Source organism: Gavia stellata, chromosome 22, assembly GCF_030936135.1.
Source record: "Gavia stellata isolate bGavSte3 chromosome 22, bGavSte3.hap2, whole genome shotgun sequence".
In the NCBI taxonomy this organism is placed as follows: Eukaryota; Metazoa; Chordata; class Aves; order Gaviiformes; family Gaviidae; genus Gavia; species Gavia stellata.
The window spans coordinates 10,696,708-10,719,392 of NC_082615.1; the positions used below are offsets into that span (position 1 = coordinate 10,696,708).

Below are 22,685 nucleotides of genomic sequence, written 5' to 3' on the forward strand. Positions count from 1 at the left end.
CTCAATTTAAAGAGAACATACCTGCTGCAACAAAGAGAATCCCAGCGCTGAGAATAATGTTGTTTTTGCTGTTGTAAATCCTTCCTGCTCCAACACAGAGTCCTCCCAGCAACAGCAATATTGTGCTTAGGATGGGGAACACGCTGGAGGCACGGACAATGCCTGGAGGGGAGATGATAGGTGGAAAACCAAGACAGACAGTAATCATTTCAGATGTCTCCTTGGGTGCAAGTGTGGAGATTACAAAGTCTCAAAACCCCTGGCTTTTGCTGGAACTGATTCTGCATTTCTGGGCATGTTTTTGGGAGCCGAGGCCATGGGTAGGTGGCCAATGTGCCACAGACACTCTCAACTGAGTAGCTTAATCTTTTAAGCTTTCTCCTAGAAAGTCCACCGTTACCGCCGTTATCTGATGCCACTGCGTACAGAGTATTTCTGGCAAAGCATGAGGTAAGTGACAGTAAGACCCAGCACCATGCAGGGAGTGGCATTGAAAAATTCATGAGCTGGCCATGAACCCTACAATGTTTGGGGATGGCTTGAGCAGACATGTCTGTTCCTTGGTACATGCGCAAGGTAAGCACATTACCGCTCTTGAAGTCTGCAGCATTTGTGCTGCCAGCGAGCACAGTGAATAGCCCCTTTTTCTTTTGTTGAATATGAAGGACATCATTGAAACCTTTTAGATTTCTAAGGGAGAATTTTTAACAAGTGTATCTCAGATGTTTGTGTTTAGTTTCCTGACAGCTAAGTAGAGTAATTTAAAATTCTGTATGCTCCAGTCCATTCAGCAGCATGGGCTATAAAATCCCTGAAAAAAAAATTAAAACACCACTTCAAGCCAGCTTTCAAAGCCGGGTCACTACAAGACTAAGCGGCAATCGAAAGGGAAGAGGCAGGGAGAGAACAAAAGGGCTGAGAAAAAATAAATGGTCACAAGAAGAGGAAGTCTGTAATGCAAAAACCAAAGGGGTAAAACCTGGTAGGCGTTCCTGAAAGGCAGAGCGAGGAACCAAGTTATATTTGTATAGAGAGGGGATTTTTTTTGAAGAAGGTGCGATAGGGCTGTGGAAAAGAGGATTGCCCCAAAGCTGGAGGCCGTGGAATGGCAAAGGCACGGAGGGGAGTCCCGGCAGGGTGAGCGCGTGCCGGGGCGTGGGGATGCCCAAGGCTGGTGGGGGTCAGAGGCTGCTGTCATGGCGGGGCAGACACCCCACAGCACACCGGGAGGCCGCGGCCCCCCAGGGCTGAGTGCACGGAGAGGAGAAAGTCGCCATCTGGACCAATCTGCTGATGCGGTGCCATTAGCACCGCGGTCTCTCCTGGGTGCCATCCTCCTGGCTGACACGCACAGCGAGCAGCGCCCGTTTCCCGAGGAGAAACGGCCAGATGTTACAGCCGATGCTTTCTCATTTTACTTTTGATGGCCGTGGTGTTCCCAATTTCGTGAATTGCTTCCTGACGATTCCCCCGGTAACTGGTGGCAAAACTCCCACTGACTGCAAGAGGGACAGGGCTGGGCATTTAATAACAGCATTGCTTTTGTGCGCACCGCAAAGCCCCCGGGAGACCCAGCTACGGGCCCAGCCCTCATTAGGATGGTGCAAACATAAAACAAAAAAGACAGTCCCTGCCTGGGAAGCCTATGCCTGTATCGATCTGCAACAGCGAGAAAAGTCCACCTCCTACCAAAGCTAGAAACGACGCTGCATGTGTCCTTTACAGACGGGGCATTTTCTGACTGGATCTAAACCCAATTCAGTCGGATGCATTACTATTCAGACAGTGTCTTGCAATAATTGGCAAATCCAAGTAACGAGGGTGTAAGGTCTCTATCAAAGCCCATTGAGTGCTGAGAGCCCGTTCTGTTGTCCTGAGTGTATCCCCACGTGTGTGGTACGAAGTAACAGGGATTCGACTTTTGGGTCAGTTTTTAGAGTCAATTATTAGAAAAAGATTCAATGGCGGTCTCTGTGCTGCCAGATGTGAAGGCACCACAAATCACTCTCTGTCTGTTAGTGCCCTGACAAACGGCAGTTTAGGCTTAAAACCTACCGAGGCCCACCCTTTCCGGTTGTTGTTTTCTGTATTTTATGTTCATGTTGTTTATAATGATCTCAATTAAATCAAAGAGCTTTCCTAAAATGCTTCGGTGATATCATCAGAAGGAACTTGCCAGACATGCCAAATATAGGGGGTGGGTTGTTCTACTTGTAGCAATGATCTCCAGAGATATTTTTTCTATAGTAGGTAATTAATGTGAAGAGAAACAAAACACACAGTGTTCTCTTCCTGTAAAACTACAGTATATTTTTTCCTACAGTGTGTACTTCTAGCTCTGAAATTTAAAAGGAAGCTCATAGGTACCATGTAGAATTTACATATGTCTCCTGATACTGGTAATAAAATGACAGCACATCAAAAAACATTAGGGCGATCTGTTTTTTGCTTTCTCCCCTGCTTTTTTTTTTCTTGTTTACCGTGCTGTCTGTTTGCATCGGCTGTTCTGCACCGCTATGCGTTGTGACACCTCCTTTGGAGAAGCGCCGCAGCGTGCCGTGCTGCTCCTCCCCACAGGGCTGCGAGCCCCGGCGCTCTGCTCCTGCTTTTATTCTCTTCCGAAAGGCAGGAGCCAAGCAAACGGCTTTAAAAAGGGGATGCTACAGCACGCGGGGAAGAAGTGCATGGAAGTATAGACATGCCCCTGAAACGGGGTCCCCAGTCCCCCCTCCTCATGGCTGCAGTGAGGATGAGTATGGCTGAAATCCCCTCTTCTGCAAAGGGCGAGGTGCATGTGCTCCGCGCGATGCTGGCTCGGAGCAGCTTGGTTTCCGTGTGCCTGCAGAAATGCAGGAGAGGAGGGAAGCTGGAGCACGCGTGTGCGGTTGGGCGATGCAGGCGCAGCCCTGGGGGCTGCACGGGCTTTCTGCGCGTGGCAGCGATACCTCTGCCACTTGCTGGGGCTCTGCACAGACACGGGAAGGGGATTTTTTTAAGATGCACAGATTGGCGTGTGTTGTCACAGGGAAGGTTCAATAGGAGGGGTCTTGCCTGAGCTCCTTTGCACGTGTTAGTTGTCACCGTGGCTGTCGTCCGCTTGGTTTTGCAGGGAGCAGCCTGAATGCCGAAGGGCAAAATCCAAACTCCTGCTCCTACCCACACCCCAGAGCAAAGTCTCCTAAAATCAGTCATTTTTTCACTGATTTCAAGAGGGTTTTGAACCAGGGCTCGACTCTGCTAGTGCCATAATGTTTATATTTATCTGAAGCCTACAGTAGCTCGGTCGCTGTGGAGCAGGCTGAGGCCCCTCATGCTGCTCGTTCCGGAGCACAAGACGCACACAGCATCGGTGCCTGTGTCTAAGCCGGACAGGAAGAATAAGGGTTACCCCCAACATGGCCCTCTGAGAAACTTGTCCCAAGAAATGGCTAAAAAGCATGATGGATGATACGGCGACAGCAGACTGCAAAGGTGTTGCACAGAGGACAAAAATGGGACGGAACATCTCATGTCTCCTTTGAAACAGGATGCAAATATTCTCCTCGGTGTCTAGTTAGACAATGATTTGGTTCCTGTTACATATACGTATGAGCTCATCTTGTCTGGATTTAGCTACATAACCTTTCAGTAATCTCTAAATCAACCGTATGCGTTTTAAGTGGAGCTGCAGTTTCTCTTACAGAAGTTAAAGCAGAGGAGTCCTGTTATCTGTGCAGACTACGCGAGCGTGAGCTCTCCTCCGCGGGGGGAGCAGCCGAGGCCTGATTTTGCAGAAGACATAAAGGGTTGAACCAACTTGTTTTTAAGGTCTGTACCTAGTCACTTTGGAAAACAGCCTTTAGGAACACCCGTCACAAGTACACTTACAAACAATTTGCTGATCTCATGTCTTACTGCGGAGCTGTAGGCTGTTTTTCCCAGTTCTCCCTTTTCTCCAAATAAAGAAGGCATAATACACTTTTATCAAGATGCTACTTAATTCCTCTTTCCTTTTACTAATGATTCTTTCCTAAAGCTGATTTGGCATCAATTTAACATTGGTTCCAAGACTTTGTATGAAAGATAAATGCAGCTGTGCTCACACTTTGCTAGTCTGCCTTTGCCTGAGCGCTGAAATCATGTCACCCAAACGCTATGACTGATCTAAATTGACAAGAGTAAAGACGAAAAAACCATCCGGGTTTTCTGGTAAAGCGTACTTTTCAGAGATTGTTATTCTTTCTTCTTGTCTTAGCAACCAGAAGTTGTTTCCCAGCAGTGAGCAGAAGGGCAGAGCGGTTCTCTAAGTGCTGTTTCAGGTAATTAATAGCAGTGTAATTGAGGAGCGTTTTGCCTTGCCGGGTGTATCAGCCAGCAGCGTCACTCATTGCTCCCTGAAGCTTTCCCAACACCTTGTGAGCTGCAGTTCCTTTCTCTGGTAAAGGGCACTGCTTTCAGCTCGGCTGGCCAGCTCTTTCGTTCAAAAGGCACAACTGGGCAAGGCGTCCTCTGGGGAAGGGGAAAGTTAACTCAAACCTTGTGAGTTTTGTGGATTTGTGAAGTTTCACACTCGGGTTCCAAGATTTCCTATCACCTGAGTGAACGGTTGTCGGGAGGACATGAAACGATTGCCCTTATTTCAAGCACCAGGCTGGTGAATGAAATTACTTCTGGGGGGGATTACACACCGGCACAGAGCAGCAATGGCTGGCTGTCCGTGCAGGGAAGCCACAGCCCCTGTTCACACTGAGATTTTGCTGTTAGCTGCAGAAATTTCATCTTCCTTCCTACAATGGAGTAATTTCACTGCGGGGCGAGGTGGCTCAGCAGCTGCAAAGGATGAGGCTTGCATAGGCGTTGGGTTTAAGCATTAGGAAAAGCTTCCTAATGGGCTGGAACCCACTCCTCAAACCTGTTTTGATACACTAATCAGATAAATACTCCCTCCATAGAATATCCTCGCCAATCTGGGAATGACGGCTGTAGTTTTCATTTGAAAAATTTCCATATAATGTTCAGACAATGGGCACCACAATCGTGAGCGTTCCCCTGGCTGAAGGGAACCCTTGAAATGGGGGTCCCCAAGGGTCACAGTTGTGTCAGCTGCAGTGTGAACTGGACATACGTCAGCACTGCTCTGTGCCACCCAGTTTGGGCCAGTCCCTTGCAATGAGTAAGACTTGGGTTGCACTCTACAGAAGATAAACCCAGGGAAGTCGTTAATCCTGTGTATTAGGTATTACTTTTCACTTACGGAGAAGGTATTCTGAGCTGTCATGGTCATAGTCATTGTCTTCAGGGAAGTGGTTGATTCGGAAGCAATGTCCTTTGTAGATTCCTAAATGAAAACAAAGCAAATGTAACACATAAGGAACAGAATCAGGTAAATGTGCTTCTGCCAGCTCTGCTTTATTTCCTTTTCCTCCCAGGCTGTATAAGTAAATTATTCTCCTGGAGGGTTGGTCACGGATTTTTTTTTTATGCCATCAAGAAACCATCTCTAAGGTCACGAATTTTGAGCAGATTGGGCTGAAGTCTCGCTGAAGTAAGGGAGAGCCAGGATTCCTGGGCTCTTTTCTTCAGTCTGCCACTAATAATGTTCTCTTGAGTTTTTTAATCTCTCTGTGCTTTACTTTATCAGCGCCGTGCTTATCTTACAAGCATACCGAGTTTGCAAAACTTCTTTTTGTTCCTAGAGTGACTGTCACTCTGGGTCCCTGCTCCATGGCTGGGCTCCACAGCAAAGCTGGGTGCCAGCTGAGTGCCCATCACCCTTTCTGTCTCGTCCCCAGGGGAGTGCTGGCTTCCCTTATCAGCCCTGGTATATGTTGAACTGCCTGAGGCCTCTTCAGTTACTCTCTAGGCTTGGAAAACAAGTCCATAAATCTCTTCCTGCAGCAATTTAAACCTGTATGTCCCCCTCAAGGTTGGTTCAGCTTTTAAAGGCATATTTGTTTAGTTAACTGGGAGCCTGTGCAGTAAGTCAGGGCAGGAGCGTGCACTCCTGGTACCTGAAGGAACAACGCCAGAGTTGGCCGGATGAACCCCTCGCTCGACTGAACAAGATGAGGTTCAGCACTTTGTCCATCTGGGTAAAGCTTTGCATTAGTATTTTGTATTATTTTCTACCACAGCTATCCATAGCCGCATGCAGGCTTAGCTGCAGTCGGGTAGCTGAGACTGCTGTTGCACAGTGAGCTGCACGGGGACCTCTCTCCAGGGAGCCTACTGCAGGAGCGAAGCCCCAAGGTGTGATTCTGCCTTGGTGCTTTCATTATTCATTAACCGGCGCTTTCGTGCTTAGCAGCATACATCACCCAGGATGAGTTATCCTCTGCTCAGGAATTTCGGTGCTTGCAGCTTGAGCTGGCAGAAGGATTTAAAAACCATCAGTTAATACTACTTTAACAGAAGCACAGCTGCAGTCTGTAGGATATAAATGTGGATTTATTTCACTACCTATTACCAATGATTACAAAGATCTCAAAAGAATTACTAATCTGGAGGATTTCAATTGCACCCTGTGAGTGTCAACTGCAGGTTTGCTACTACAGTGCATTTAATTCTTCCAGTAAATGATGTATCTACTCTAATTGCGGTAACGGCTCAGGCTTTCTCTGCGCAGCACTTCAAAGGCTGCGAACAAGAAGTAAGTGGCTCACGTCACATCTGGAAGCGACACACCTGCCCTGTCTGCCAGGCGGACGAGAGCACTTCAGCTGGGACTGCTCCTCCTAAGCATGTTTGCCCACGCATCCCTCTGTTTGCCATCAGCTCTTTTGTTGCTCCTGATGGCTCTTCAGCAAGGCAATCTAAAATTCAGATTTTAAAGATCCCAGTGCTTATTTTTACAGCGGTTCACGCAATGCAACTAAATCACTCCCAGCATAACAGGGCCTCTGAGACTGGATGGTCATTTCTTTGAGTGTCTTCATTATAGTGTGCCAATTTAGAGGAAATACATTCAGAGTATGATTTTTATCCTCTCCTATTCATTAAGGAAAAAATCTAAATAATCTCCTCACCCTAATTTCCTATGGAAATAGGCTTTTCAATGACTCTGTGCTTGTGTATGTACAGGTGGGGCTGTCTCTCCGTCTGTCTGTGCTTCTCCAATAACCTTTAAGGTAGTTGGTTGAATTTATCCAGAGCTGATACAAAAGTAGAAGTATCACAGGCGACTGAGCTCCCACAACTTCTGTGCAAACAGGCAGATGCGCGAAGGAGAGAGCTCTGTCCACCGAAGGCTGCTTTGTGCACGTTCACAGAGCATGGGCATGGGTGACAGCCCAAATAAATGTCCCACTTCCAGAAACCCAATTAAGAGACAAGAAGTCTGCCAGACTGAAATGTTCCCCAAGCCTCTTGTGTTTGCAGTGTTGATGGATTGATGGAGAGTTTTGGCCTCTGTAAAATGGCCTCATGTTATTAAACTTCTGAATGAAATGGGCCCCTTAGCAGAACTTTCTCTCAGGCGGAGGCCATGAAGCCATCCCTTCCACCACAGGACTGAACCGCATCGGCAGGACGGGATGGGTTGGTATTAGCAGTGTCTGGGCTTCTCCTCTTTTATGGTTGGAGTCCTTCATTTCCTTGTGCTTATATCTGCAGCCTGGCACATGAAAGAGTATTATCAATTCTAGCAGAGGTGAAAAAAGAGGATAATTAGCCCCAAACATCAAAATTCTAGACAAGCTTGAGAGTTCCTTTCTATTTCCAGTTCTTAGGGGTACTGAGATTGGTCATTCTGGCCAACTTTTTATAGAAGTAGCAAATGACTGTGAAATTTGGACCTGTATGAAAGCCTGGGAATCCAAAATATTCTTCCCAATATTGTTGCTGTAGTTCAGATCATAGATATTTGTTCAGGGTCCTCTCTACTGTCTATGGTATTTGGTAGCTAATAACAGCAACAGACTGGATAAATTTTTTCTATAAACTTAATAGGTGTCATATAACTCAGCAGCAGCTTATTAAACTCTCAGTGAGGCTTGAAGTCGCTATCAAGAACTCCGGCGATCTACAGGGTATTGAGGGCTCTTTTAATCCACGAAGTATCAGAAACAAAGTTTTCCTGGGAAATGTAACAATACCTTTGTTGTGATGATGGACTTTTTGAAACTCAGATTTGGGAAAAATTAAAACTAGCTGGGTGGAAGCTACTGAAGCACTGGTCAGCTTTAAAAGCGCAACAGTAGAGTCTGACTTGTACTTAAATACAAAAAATAAAAAAAAAACCAAACTTGAGATTTGGTTAAATACCTGGCTCCATGCCCTAGCATGTAAAGCAATCCAAGAGAATAAAAGCCGTGGAACAGAAGAGGCAGCAGAAAAGGAAACACCTCAATGAAATTCAGTAACAACTATTCTACAGCATCTGCATAAGGCCTGAACTCTTTGAAGCTCTGTTCAAAGGCTTCACAGAGGATGCCTTGAAGAAATGCGTAGACAAACGTGGCCCCTGGTCCACGCTCAGTAAGGCATACATGGGCTGTTTTCCACACCAGGATGTGACATGGAAGAGAGATTTTTTTCTTTGCTTGAGCATGGGGATACAGTCCCTTATATACTTTGGAGAGGAAGATGGAATATTTAACTTCTATTTCGGTACCCACTAGAGAGAGATAAATAAACTGCAATCACTGCCTAACAGATACTAAAATACTGAGAAGCACTTCTGGATACCTCTTGAGAGTAAGACATAATATCCCACTGAGATGCTGTAAGTATTACTCCTTCCTTTGTATGATTACTGATATGTTTTAAATGATGCTTTTAGAAATACAAATATTATAATGCAATTTCCCCTCATAATAATAACAACTTTGCTCTGAATTTTGAGACAGGATTTCAGGATCTGGGTTAATGATAATGAAAAGGCAAAATTTCTGAAGTGTTGCTGATGGTGTAAGAACATCTTTTTTCCACTGGTTGCAGTGTACTTAGCTTGCATTTAAAAACTAAAAATTGTTTCTGACTCGGTTTTACTCTAGGTTCAAGGGCTTCTCTGACAAGGTTAGTACTTCCCAGTCTCACTAAGTGTTGTTCGGATAACTATAATTAGAGTGTGATGTACTCAGATAATGTGATAAGGGAGGGAATTGTAGTGCCTAAGTGAAGATTAAGCTTTGTTTTGGGGTTTGAGATCTCAAAGTACATAGAGTTTTCAAAAGTAAATCTGATGAGATACTGCCTTCTCCTTGCTCTTTCTCAAATAATCGTTTAATAATCCTGCCTGTACCATTGCGGAATTGTTCACTGGGGTTTTATTTTTTGATGACTGAGAGCGATGGTTAATGCTGTAGGATGCAAATGCTTATTAACTTTGTTTGTGGCCATGCATTACATGATCGCGTTGTTGTTGGCCGTACCATCAGCCATGTCTTTGAAACAGCCATTTCCCATGGTTAGTATTTATCAATGACAACATTCCCTAATGCCCTGGAAGTGTTTGCACAAATCAGCACTGGAAGATAGAGCACTTAAATGTCTGACAATATTTTTCAAGGCAGGCTGTACTTTTGTTTTCTCCCCCCCCCCAATCCTGAAAACTATATACAACAAGATCTTTCCATAACATTAGTGTTCTGTTGTCATTTAAAATAATAGGTTTCCACCACACAAGACGCTAGCAGCTTTGCAGCAGAGGACCTTGTCTGCGGGGTACTTCTGTCAATAGCAATTTTCGTCTCCTTGCTCTGAGCACGAGCTTAGGGGAGGCGATATCTGATAGCAGTGGGAGACACATGAGGATAGATGGGTCGAGCTGCTGCCTCCTTCTCCATCAACAGCTTCTGCAGAGCTACTGCTCGATTAACTGTTTCATCTTCCAGCCCTCTCGCCCGCCCTTGGTGAGACTATGCGGTAAAACATCGGTTCTGGGACTTGGTTGAGACGCCTTTCTTGTTTTCTCATGGGACACCAGACATTTGCGACCTCCTTGGATCAAACTCTCGCCTGCCAATACGCCACATTCTTGTAGCTCTTGAGCAGCTACAGATACTTCGTGTGCACATGTGCACACTATTAATAGAGTTAAGCGGGGTTTTCTCCTGAGGGGGGTTATACTGATGGAATGAGTGCTATGAATGTCAGCTGCAGAAGTGGTTGCATGGCTACAGCAATTACCTGCGGGCAGGTAAATACACCCCGTAATCGTCCGGCCTAAAATCCTGCTAACCAGCTGATTTCTTTCTGGCAAATGTGGGTCTTCTGGGATGGTTTGAAGATGTGGAAGGAAATGATTTTCAAGCTCATTTGACAGCAAGTGCTTGCAGATACAGGGAATACAAGTTGCAAGGAGCTGACCGTATATTAAAAATAAGGCAATCAGTAAGGATCCATGGGCAATTTGGCCCGATGGTTCTGCTTGTTGCATCTATTCCGTGATTAAATGCTGTGCTTCAGTTCCAGAGCCAACCGTTAGCCTGATTTACTGCAATGCTTGAATATCTCAATGTTTAAATGACAAGTTTTCTGAATGTATCAGCACAGAGAAGGCTGACTGACAGATAACATCACAGACAAGAAAAGCGTGACATGCAGAGTGGGGCTGTTGTAACAGAAGTTGCCTGAACACAGTGTCCACCCGAGCATGCCGTGTGGGACTGGGTTTCCTTAATGGCATGGCTTTGCACTTCCCTTGGACAACAGTGGAGAACCTCTATTTATAGTGAGTGAGAGTGTGTCAGCGCTGGACTCTGCCAGGGGAGAAGAGAAACAGTTATATATTTTTTTCCTTAGGAAGATTTCTCTGCTGACAAGTTCTGAAAGCCTTTGCTGCATGATTTGAGCAATAGTGAGCAAAGGAGATCAGACATGCCAAAAAATGTTCCTCTCCGCAAAATTTATAGCACGGAGTCTATCTGTGCACTGTGTTCATTTCTTTGATTTTCCACCAGTACAACTCCCCTGTCTCACTGGATTGACACACAACAGCGAATGCAGCTGCCGAGTTAACCTCCTTTTCTCTTCATTCCTCTCGTCATAAAATAACCCTTGAAAAGAGGAATGGGTGGTGCCCCTCCTTTTACTTTCAAAACCTGCTTTGTGGTGCTCATGGTCAAAGAGGGACTATTACGGTCCTGAGCTCCTAACTCAGGCCACAAGGAACAGCATTAGGTATTTTTCTTGGCACTTAGCACTTGCTATGTTAAATTGTCCCGAGTTCGATTATTTGTCTCCTGCTGTTTGCTGAGAGTTTCACAAGCCTGTTCTTAAGTTATGTGAAGGAGCACAGACCCTGTGAGCCTCTGCCAGAGGACGTTTAATGCTGTCATTATGAAAGAAATCATGAAGTATTGATGCAGGTCGTGTGCAAAGCACACCCCGTGTGAATCTGCTACCCCACATTGCTGCTGTAACGCCGCCTTCAGCGCCACAGAGGATGGAGCCAGCAGAGAAAGAAGCCTCAGGAGGTTAAATACACATTTATTAGGTGTCTGCCTTTGAGAGAAGTTTGGATGTTGCGAGAGCCTCGCGAAGCTGGAAACTTCAAAGCGTAGGTGTTTTTGAGACAGATGCTGTCTGACGCCCCCCGAGTCCTGCCAGTCCGGGAAATATTTGTCCGTATGACAGTTTGTATTTTTGTTTCACCCTGAAGGTGAATTTGATGAAGAGCACTGCTACTACCTGAGGTTATTGTCATACTTTTGCCAAGGTAGGTCTTGTTTTCAGAAAGTGCTTAGGACGTAGAAAGACCAGCAGCCCATTCCCCTAACTGTGGGCTAGCACGGGACCATAAACCAGCTGAGCAGCACTCGCTGTCCGTGCGTGTCGTCGTCAGGGTAAAGCACATTCAGCTCAGCTGAGTCTTTCAAAGGAATTTATCCTGACTCTTAACCATGTTTCTCTACAGGTGTTGAGACAGTGAAATAACAAGCTTCTCTTTTTCCTCATAAAAGTCCTTTCCTTCTTTCTCTGTCTTTCATCCCATAACTCAGAATTCACTCGTTTCTCATTGCGGGGAGCTGAACTGCCTACTTAAGGGCCAGATTCTGATTTCAGTGAGGTGGACTCAAATCTGTCTCACCCAGTCACAGCGATATCAGAATCTGGTCTTCTCCCTTTGTTTGCTTCCCCTCTACTTCCCGGGCAAAAAGAAAGTTATTTTAAAATGTTGAAATGTATGAAATTTGCCCCACTTTCTTCCTTAGGAGCTGTCAGCTCTAACAAACCCTTTGGGTTCTTCTTTTGATCTATTTTCAATTGTCTGGTGGGCAAAGCAAAACTCCTCCTCAAGTCTCTTATTTTCTTACCTTCTAGTGTGACATGAATTTCCCCCTTTTCCAGTCCTCTCCCTCCACTGCCTACAGACCCTCCGCTGCTCAGAGCTTTCCATCCGTCCCCTCGGTGCCACATGAGTAACCACTGGTTGCTTTTGCTCCTTGCTCCACCTTGCTCCTCTTTAGCGTTTTTAAAGGCAAAACACCTTCCCGGTGTGTTTAACACCTCGCGAGGGCTCAGACCGCCCCGGCGGCAGCGGTGCTGGAGGAGACGCGCACCGAGCAGCTCGCAGCTGCTTCTGCCCACGCGCTTGCAAATGAGCTGGTGTTGGCAAGGGACTGTGCTCCACTCTCACCCCGGCCTTTATTCTTAGCGCTTGCCATTCCCCTCAAGTCTGGCAAAAGCACGTTTTCTCTAGGAACGGGTCTCAGTGTATCTCGTCATTTGACATGCTCAGTCCCACCATTAACCTCACTCCGCTTCTCTTACCTTTGTATAGTAGCTAATGTTCCCCCCAGTATTTATCACACACTTTCTATGAGAGAAGAGACTGTCTTATACCACCACTCTCAAGTGTTTACTCTGGGATATTATAAACTGCTTTCACCGACTTGTCTGCACCGTGGCAGTGTCTGATCTGGTTGCCTTTTGCCGTCTTCAGCCGCTCCTTGGTGCTCCTCCACAAAGCCCATCTAAAGCCCTCTCTGTTGGAAGTGGAGGCAGCTCACAGCTTCTCCTTTCACCATATCCCTGCAGAGCGAAGGGTGTGTTGCTCTCTTCCTTGCATTGCTTTTTTCTACAGTGGTCTCAAACTGTAGTGGAGCTCATGCTCCGCATTGCAGAAGAGCCATCTCCACTGACCTGAGTGCCAATTTCACAGCCATAAATAGCGACCGGCAAGGTTCCCGCTTGGGCAGTTTGACCTTCATGCCACAACCCACCCTCTTCTCTTCTAACACTCCTGAGTTTCTCAAGGCCCAGATGTGGTGCCTTTGCTGATCTCCTCCGGACACGGAATGCTCACCACTGCCCAAAGAAGTTGGACACAGGAGAACGCATATCTCGCTTAGGTGGTGAAGAAGTCTGCTGTTGGGTGGTGACTTTTCTAGTTCTCGCTTGAACTCTTTTACTCTTTGAGCAATATTATTTTGGCATGCTGCAATCCAGGACATAACACCCGAGTGCTATTATTTTGTACAGCCTGGTAAAGCATCTCCAGATTCTGGCTCGCCTACACCAGAAGGCATCCAGGGAAGTGCCTATAGAGGCTCAGTCGGTTTTAATTCACGTGGGTATATACAGCCTCAGCAGCCGACCTTCTGTTTTCAGCTGGGCAAATATCATCAAAGATGTTGTGCGTTTGTATTTCTGTGTAAGAAATGAACAGATGCAGAAAAGGTGCTTTCCCAAAGACAGCTTTAAAATTCTATGACAGCCTTTTGTTCCATTATAAGATTTTATTTGAGACCTTGAGTGATGTTAGAAAATCCGTGGCAGCAAAACTCATTTCCCGAAGATTCACCTCACCTGCACATCTGGGAGCTAATAAAACACATCACAGTGTCTGGCTGCTGTCCTTTGAATTCTCTTCAGTCATTACAAAGCTGCTGCCAAAAGTACTAAGTGTCCTTGTGCTACCACAGTGAATACCAATAGTACCAGGGAAATGTGGGACAGCGGCAAAGTAGGTAAGAGTTGCTTGTATGTTACATGTTGCTTTGAGCTACTTAATTTCCATACTCTTTGAATGTTCCTCTCATAAACCAGCATTTTGACCATGGAAGTCATGATTGAGGTTATTCAGCAACACTCCTGTCCCTTTCCCAGCTGCCTTTCCTTAGCCAAACCGATAAAATAGTGCGCTGCGTTATTCCAGCACCACTGCCCAGGCATCCCCAGTAGCCCCTCTGTGCATTACTGATGGTCTTCCTACCACCGTTTGCAATTTGCTCCTTACTAACCATGTCCTCTTGTGCTGCTGCTTGGATTGCAAAGTGGGGACATTTCAGGGGGGGTGTCTGTGGCTTATTTTAGTCTTTTTTGTTGCTCTTTTTTATGGAGCTTATTGAGGGAATGACTCCGTGTTTTCTAGGAAGAAACACTGACATGCTTCCAGCCCTGATGTTCAGTTTGCATTTTGTAAGTCACCTGCAAAGGGAAAGAGGGGCAATTCCTCAACCTGGGTATGACATGATTTTTTTGGGGCAATGTTGGTGATGCTGCTTGAGGAACTTTTTCAAGTTGGAGCTAAGTTAGCCCTGCCACGGCGAGCGTTCCCATGGCTGGCTCAGTCCCAAGAGACTGTCAACATTTCTAGTTGTCATGGGATTGTTAACTCACTTTTCTGTGTCTGCTTTTCTATCTACCACCACGGCCCACACTTGCTGTGTTCTGCCTTCACACCTCGTCTCGTCCTGCATCTCATGCCGCGGTCCTTTATCCTGGCAGCCCAGAAGTTTGTCTCACCACTCATTTCCATACTTTGCTCTGCTGCCACTTTGCCAAAGCTGTTTCTGGGTGGCTGATATAATCGTCCTCGTCCTTTTAAAATGAATTTGGAGCTTGGGTAGAAACCTCCGTTAGAGTTCTGTAGTTGGCTTTTCTACCTTAGCTAAAATTGGTCTAACACTTGAGGAGTTGGTGTTGGCTTCTTAGGTGAGCACCTACACCCATCAGAGCTTTAAACTGAAAGTCATTCTCCAATGAGTTTCCAGCTCTTACTGACATTCTGGTCCAAAATGCCTTAATTTAAAGAGGTACTTTAGTAACCAGCAGAGGTTTTGGCACAACTGTAACTACACAGTGGCCATCATCGCTCCAGTACCTCAGAGGGCAGTGGGAAATAAGCTGGGGTGGCCTGTACGCTGGCCAGGATTCAGGTATTTCTTGATTTGGACCAAAATCCACTTCTTTTCCCCAATATTCTTGACCCTGACATACATTCACCGGTACAAAGACTGCTCATTCAGGCAGATTGCTGCCAGTCCATCATCAATCATTATGAAAGGGCTGAAATGCCAAATTTTACTGGATGCAATTTTGAGAACAGATAGTCATTTTGTCTGATGAAGCGTTCATATGCTGCAAAATGACAAATCGTGTTTATTTTCATATTGTCAAACTGTGCTTTTTTCCTGTGTTGGCACTATTGGAATCAAGTTTCCCTTAAGGGATAGTTTGGTTTTTATCCATCTGGTTTCCCTTACTTCAGTAAGTTATCAGTTCTCCCTCATTAAGACGGTGATCAACCAGGGCTTGATGGTTTCATCTCTTACGATCACAGCATGTCTATAAAGCCTGTATCACGGCTCGTCACTACCTGGGGGAGAAAATTTAAGGAAATGGACATTCACGTCTCTTCACAGTCCCTACTGAGTTTATCATTTGAGACGCAGTCATGGTCACGTCTGGGGAATGAATACTGCTCTTGAACTAGATGAAACATAGCCACTACAATGTGTGATGCTTTGCCCCCTGTATCTTCTGCCACTTCAACTTTCATACCTGCGCAGCCTTGAGCTATTGCCTTCTCATTCTCAATTTCTACTTTTAGACCCTTTTAAACTGCCATTTTTTCAGCTTCCCGAAACATCCTCATTTCACAACAGGCAAGGTTTGCAGTTGTCATACAGCAGTCTAAAATTCAAGAAACAACTCCCCAGAATGACGACTGGGTAATCCTTGGGGATGTTTGGGGTAATGTGCACAGGATGCACCCAGTGTCTTCTTCTGTAATGGAAAAACCCTCCAGAACTAGTCAGTAGAAAAATGGTTCATATTATTGATACTCCTCATGAGATCTCTTGGTGTAGCAGAAGCTTACAAGGCATCATGCAATTACATCTCTGCATAAAATGAGTTATTGCCTGCTCTAATAGCAGGGAATGTCTCTAACCTGACATCTAGAACTGAACTCTTTCTTTACAAACCTTCTTTGGCTCATTCATGCACCACAAAGTTTTTTTTATTAAAAAAAAAAGTGAGGGTTACACTGGAAAGTAATGATACAGGAGCTCACTACTTAACTGATTAGGAATATGCAGGATATTTGGACACTCCTGGAACCTTGTGAAGGTTCCGTGTCTCTTCAATCCCAGTGATTCATCATAAGATGATGGCATTTAGAAAAATAGTTGGATATTGAAGAAGCAATAGGGAAATTTCACTCCATAAATCATCTTAATTGAAGGGAATGCTTGCAATATGTCTGTCTTCATAATGCAGTGACCTTGAGTTGGATCTGCATTCATTTTGGAGCATGTCTTCCTCATTTCTATGCCAGCTTGTTGAGTTATACATAGAAGCTAAACCTCTAGAGATTGATCATGCACAATCAGTGATGCAGGACTGAAACAAGGCAGATGACAACGGGGACTCTAAAGGTTGGGAGAAAGGGGTGTAACTGCCAAACCCTCCTGATGGCCGGATTTGGGAAACGCAAGGCAAAGGTTTCAGAAATCATCTGCGTGATGTATTAGTGGAAAAGACACTCCTCTTGGAGAGATTAGTGTGGTGCATCCAGAGACTGTGTTGTCTAGTTGAATACCCAGGGCTACTGTCTAACCTTGGGAACATATAACAGAGCTGGTTAGAAAGACTAGGTCCCAGTGCGAAAAAATAAAAGGAACAAAAATATTTTGCAACTGTAATATATCCGGGAAGAAAATATAAAGGAAATACGAAGGACTTAAGCTTGAATTAGAGTTTTTACTGATTTGGTTATTCCTGATTCTCACCAGTACGTGCAACCCATAAGGTGCCATACCCTCACAGAGGGCAGGTGCTGTCAGGCTCAGGTGAATCAGGCATTTGGTGGTGGAGGGCGCCTTGGCAGCCGGGATGGTGTGTCCCCGGCTGCGGCCAGCCTGGTGCGGGAGATGGGGCAGGCCGGTCTCTCTGGGGCATGTTGAGAGTGGGAGGAAAATGATGAGCAGCTCTGGGGAAATAAGAGCCTAGGGGAGGAAGGCAGAGAGCAACGTATAAAAGGAGGAGGAAAAGGAGCGCTTCGGGGCAGAGCAGGGAGGAATGGGAGGCGGTTTGCAGGGGAGGAGGAAAAGAAGCTTGGAAGAAAGTGGGAGGGAGAGAGAGCTGAGGAGGAGGAGGAGGAGGAGATGGGAAGGGTGGGCGGTGGGTGGCCGAAGGCGAGGAGAAGGCCGAGGAGGAGCTTGGCAGATTGGTGGTGCCTGCGGAGATGGGGACCAGATGGCGACCTGGGTCCTCCCTGAGCAGCTCTGCCTGCATCCACAGACCTGCCCCGCTCCGTGTCTGCACCGCTCTGCCGAAGAGTCAGTACGTGTACTGCTGACAGAAGGCGAGGGGATGCACACAGCCACTGCCTGATGAAAATTAAGAGCCTGAAACTTGTAATTCCCAGGAACGGTTTAAATAGTTACAGTTAACAAATGACCTAATACATAAAAATGGAGATGATGACTACCAAATAGATCTGTTTAAATGAACACATGCAGAAGAGATTTCATTTGGCTCCTGCACCTGAAACTTTCTATTTCCTAATGCAAACTAAGCAGTGACAAATAAAAATGAGACTGCACAAGCAGCATGACCTCTTTAAGCTTTAATTATTCATTAGAACTGTTTTCTTCTCTGCTGAGATTCAGAGCAACACATTTAAGCGGGTTCCTCTCAGGTTTATGGAAGATGTAACTTCCTTGTTACACCAGCTAATAAATACAAGTAAGCACACTGGCCCAACAATATTTGTAGAAAGAGCATTTGGGAAAATGTGTTTAATGAATCAGAAGTGCCTTAATCTAGTCAGTCTTGAAAAGCAAAGCATATCATGCAAAATTACAATGCACTAAAGCACAAATGCATAAATACTTTATTGTCGAGATTTCTGAGTTTACTTTCAGTATTTCAGAATTGCATTTTACTGTGAAATGTCTCTACCTGCATTGGGGAAGGATAATGGTGGTGGTAGCTTTGGGCAATCCAATCTGCAGTCTCAGAATTGGATTTAAATAATGTATCTGAGAGTCCCAGCCCTTATCAACATCAGGCACATCTTCCATTGTAACCAGAAATGCTTATTGCTTTTCGCCTTCCCAGGATGGCATGGAAGTGATCGGGAAGGTTTACAGCTGGGAGGAGAAAACGAAGGAATTTTCCTTTTGCTGGGAAGACTGGAGAAAAGGTCCCTGCCCGGCTGCGCCGGCTGCTGTGCCTTTGACTCCCTCTTCAGTCCTTCATCTCTCCCCCTGCCCTTGTATAACAGCATCTCGGGGACCATATTTTCTCCTGAGTTTTGAAAGCAGGAGGGGACCAGTTTGTCACCACCTTGGCGAGACCTCCCGAGAGGTACGCAGCTCAGGAGGCAGGCAGCAGCTCCGACCGCCCGGGAACGGTGCCATGCACAGGGGGAGATTTACAGCTCCTCTCCCCTTCAGACACTTCATCTGGCGCGACACAGAGCCTACAGCTCCTCATTTCCAAGTATTACAAACTCCTCTTCCTCCACTGGAGCCCGTACAGGCTGTTTGGGGTCCCACATGCTGGATCCCCCCCCAGGGCAGCATCCCTGCAATGGTCCTGGCAGACGGGTGCAGGCAGCCGAAGGGCAGCTTTCCAAAACCCGCTTCTCTTAACGGGGCCACGCTCTGGTACTTACTCAGTCTTTACAATTCAGTGATATGCTGCCAATATATTTTGCCAAGGAGACAAAAATACGTCTCTTCTTCCTACACCCTCAGCCTATGAAAAATCTCAGTTGTGTGCAAAGAGACTGTGTGTGTCTCTGTGTGTATACGTTGTGTGTATTTGGGGGGAAAAAATGGAGTTTCTGTTAATTTATTTTCCAGCTGAAAGTCTGCCTTGTAGCCACTGTTTATACACTGTTTTCACCGTGTATAAATTTGGGCAGAAAAGCCTTACGTTGTGTTGAGCAGAAATGGCAGCGCATGCAATGGGAATTGGGAGCAAATCCTTTAACTGCTCCATGTCCCAGGTTCTCCTCTCTAGGATGGAGGCGTGATGGCTTACAAATAATTTGGGGATTTATGGGTCAAAGAGCCCTATATTAGCAAAATTACTTAATAATGGATGAAGAATAGAGGCATAATCCTTCTAAGGTGGGGAGCTCTCTGTTTAAAAAGTGCTTCAATTTCCCCAAGGGCCAGAGAGACTCCAGGTATTTAACACGTTAACTTAACTTTTAATTAAGCAAGACTCTCCCTCACAGCCATGGTTTGGGATTCTAGCTATGCTCTCTGAATGGTTTGGGTCCTTTAAAAGCACCTGGTACAAAAAGGAGGGCTTGGAGGCTTTTTCTAAGCTTCACAGCAACTTTGCAAACTACACGCTCCAAAAAGGTGTATTTCTTTTTCCTCCTTCCCCTCCCTTTTCCCCCAGACCTCGCATGACTTCAAGGCATCAAATGTTAATGAAAGTTTGCCAGGCTTCAAGGGCTGTGAAATGGAAGTTAAAAATCCTGCTCCATAGGATGGCTCTAAAAATACTTGGTCGTGTTGAAATATCAACAGGCTCCAGCAGCTCTCCTGCACACACCGCTACTGATGCATCAGGGCTTTCTCTCCTAAATAAGCTCTTGAGAAAGTTTTCCTAGTGACTATAGATCACTTGTGCTCTAGAGACTGGATTCACTGGGTTATGTGCCAGCAAATACCTATTGGAGGGTGAGGATCTGCCGGTGCCATTTAACTCCAACGGTGCTGCGAGGGAAGCGCCAGCATCCGAGGGGGGATGCACTGATGCCTGCCCGCTCTGCTCTGACTCCATCCAGAGGACTCATAAATGTGAGGTCCATCCCTCGGGATGAGCAGAGCCCGAAACACCAGCCCTGGGGGTTTGCAAAGCTGAGGCCTGATGCCATTTAGGTGGACCATTAGGGTCCAGCTCCCAGGCTCTGCTCTTCGGTGTCGTTTATTGTCCAGGGCACTGGGGTTTGTAAGCTGAGTTTCTACTTTTTAGGCATGGCAACACCTAAACCCCTCTGTGCATCTGCTCCTAAGTGCTCTCGAGTAGGAGAGCCGTACCTTCATGAGACGCCAATGCTTTTCCGCAGCAGCTCCAGGTGCCTCAGGACATCCTAGCTGATGCATCCTGCTAATGGGCGAATACTCGATATGCCAGGTGTAACTTCATTGACATCTGAGGGGCTCTAGCGAGATACTGTCATCCCTTTGTGCTTTAAAGGTGTGTTTTGTCGGATTTTTTTTCCCTAACAGTGCTCTCATGAGTGGGAATCCGGGAGCTGGTTTTTCCCACACCACAGACTCCTTTTTCTTCTCCGAGAAGTGCAACATACTTTCTCCCCGCGAAGCAAATGAGGAGCCTGAACACAATGACTTGGATCGTGACTTCAAGCACAATCTTGAATACGGTGTCTAACCTGCTCCCATCACAGGAGAAGCCACGGGAGGCTGTGACTCAGCTGCGCCTCTGAGTCACGCACGCAGCATGATGCTCCCCTGCTCTCGGGGGACAGCACTTCGCCGTTGGCCTCTATCGGCAACGAACTGCGGCTCTCCCTCGCTAGCCTGGACCTTAGCGAGACGTCTGGACCCCAAACTCTGGCCATTCCTTGCTGACCCACGTCAGGGGAGGGACAAGGGACACCGAGAGCGTGTCCCCAGCCCGCAGTGCCAGACCCAAGCAGGGTATTTGGTTCAGGTGTGTGCAGAAAGTTCAGCGTTCCTAGGCATGGGCAAGGCTGCCTGGCCACACTCCAGCCCTCTGTAAGTACATTGCGAGTCAGGCTCAAATTGCTATTTTTGAGCAAGTCACTAGAAATAATTCATGTATGTGCAAGTTAAAATTCTGCTTAAAAATCACCCTCTGCCTCAGAAGCTTAAAACCTAAAAGATCTACAGCAGCAGACAGTGAATTTCATTTTACCAGGCTCTTTCCAGCTGTTATGGTAAGCTTAGATCCTCGTCCTGCATTTCTCCACTTTAAGGATCTTTTCTCATGCAAATATCTCCAATTCTAGTGCTGGCAGGACCAGCCACACATGTAAGTGTTGTGAAGAATCTGCCCCTTTAACCAGACCAGATAGTCTTGCACCAAGCACCGAGATGCACAGTATTTCTTAAGTGAAAGTTCAAGTAATAAACCTTCTTCTCCTAAGGATTTCAAAATAAATTTCTGAATATTGAACTAATTTATTTGACGGTATGATCTGAGGTTTTGGAAAGCTGGAAGGTGCGGGTTTGTGTGTGTTAACTGTGTGAGCAACAGCGCAAAAGGAAAATGCTTTTTCATCCATATGAGCTTCTGTAAATTGTAATCTATTCTTAGGAGAGTAAACATAACATAAAAAAAAAAAATCTAATAATTTAAACCTTGCAGGAAAAGAGGCAGGAGTGATAGGAACCTCTGAAATGATAAATGTATGAATTTATTCCACTGCCACTGTGGGGTTTTAAATTAGTTTTATTTTTTTTCTTTTATTTTCTGTTGTTGACAAGTTGGGTTGTATTGCTATACAGTTATAATGTTTACAGATAAGAAAATCTTGAAGGTCAAAAATTCTGTTCTTAGTTATTCTTGTCTAAGGTAATCTTCTTGTGCTGGTGAGGATGCGGAGCGATCTCATGTCGCCATGGGTACCTGAATCCGGCCTGTCTGACAGCAACATTCTCCATTCCTATCTCCTCCCCTAAAGTTCTTACACAGAAAAAAAAAAGATATCTATAAGAAAAGCTTCATGCATGATACAAATGATGGACTGGAGGAAACTTTTCTTAAAGAAAGCATGCTGTGCCAGTGGTCTCTCTTACCACGCCCATGCCCAACGCACAGGCTGATAAATCAGTTTGTACTACACTGTGAGCAGTGAGAATTTTGCCACGAATGCTCCAAAACGCAGACCGAGTCCAGCGTGTTATTGACGTCGGCTATAATGCCTACGTGTAGACTTTGAAACTGCCAAAGTTCACGTGGGTAACTGTCCCCATGGCAGCCTTGACCAGGGGGATGCGCGGCAAACTCAGCTGTAACTTGTGTTAGACCAGCACAAGGAAACTGGGAAACTGCTGAAATCCGGATTATGGGGGAGAAGTGGGACCAGCATCTGCCCACAGCTGATCGTGGCAGGGACACGGCAGGGAAGCACAGAAGCGCGGTGAAACGAAGGGGAAAAAAGCCCCCACAGCCTCACTTATGCCTTCCCATGTTTCTGGGGGTTCAGCTCTAATACCTGCTGGATGTAGCTTTTCTTGACAGTTTTGTAATGATGTCTAAAGAAAAGAAAATGAAGAGGAAGCAAAGTGTATGGGCCTTGACGGTGACAGGGCTGCAGCTCTTTGAATGTTAGCTTTTCTCCCCACTACAGCATGAGAGGTTTTGGTCTCTGCTAAATCGTGCTTTGAGTCAACGTGGGTGGATCATGTACACGAAAGACCTGGAGCAACAATTTCCAGAGGCTGACAGCATGGTTGTGGATCAAGACTTCGGCCTTTTTCTTTATCAATGGGAGGGACCGAAGTCTATATTCACGTCTT

At 46.0% G+C, this 22,685-nt stretch overlaps 1 protein-coding gene across 1 annotated transcript in view; it reads right to left on the reverse strand.

Annotated features, from left to right (window-relative positions):
• The window catches only part of CACNG4 (calcium voltage-gated channel auxiliary subunit gamma 4), a 39,970-nt gene that overhangs the window by 1,363 nt on the left and 15,922 nt on the right, over positions 1-22,685 (reverse strand). The window contains exons 2-3 of the mRNA XM_059828306.1: positions 5,234-5,317; positions 22-162 (exon numbers count right to left, since the gene is read on the reverse strand). Coding sequence (XP_059684289.1) covers positions 22-162; positions 5,234-5,317 — 225 coding nt within the window. The remainder of the gene's footprint in view (positions 1-21; positions 163-5,233; positions 5,318-22,685) is intronic.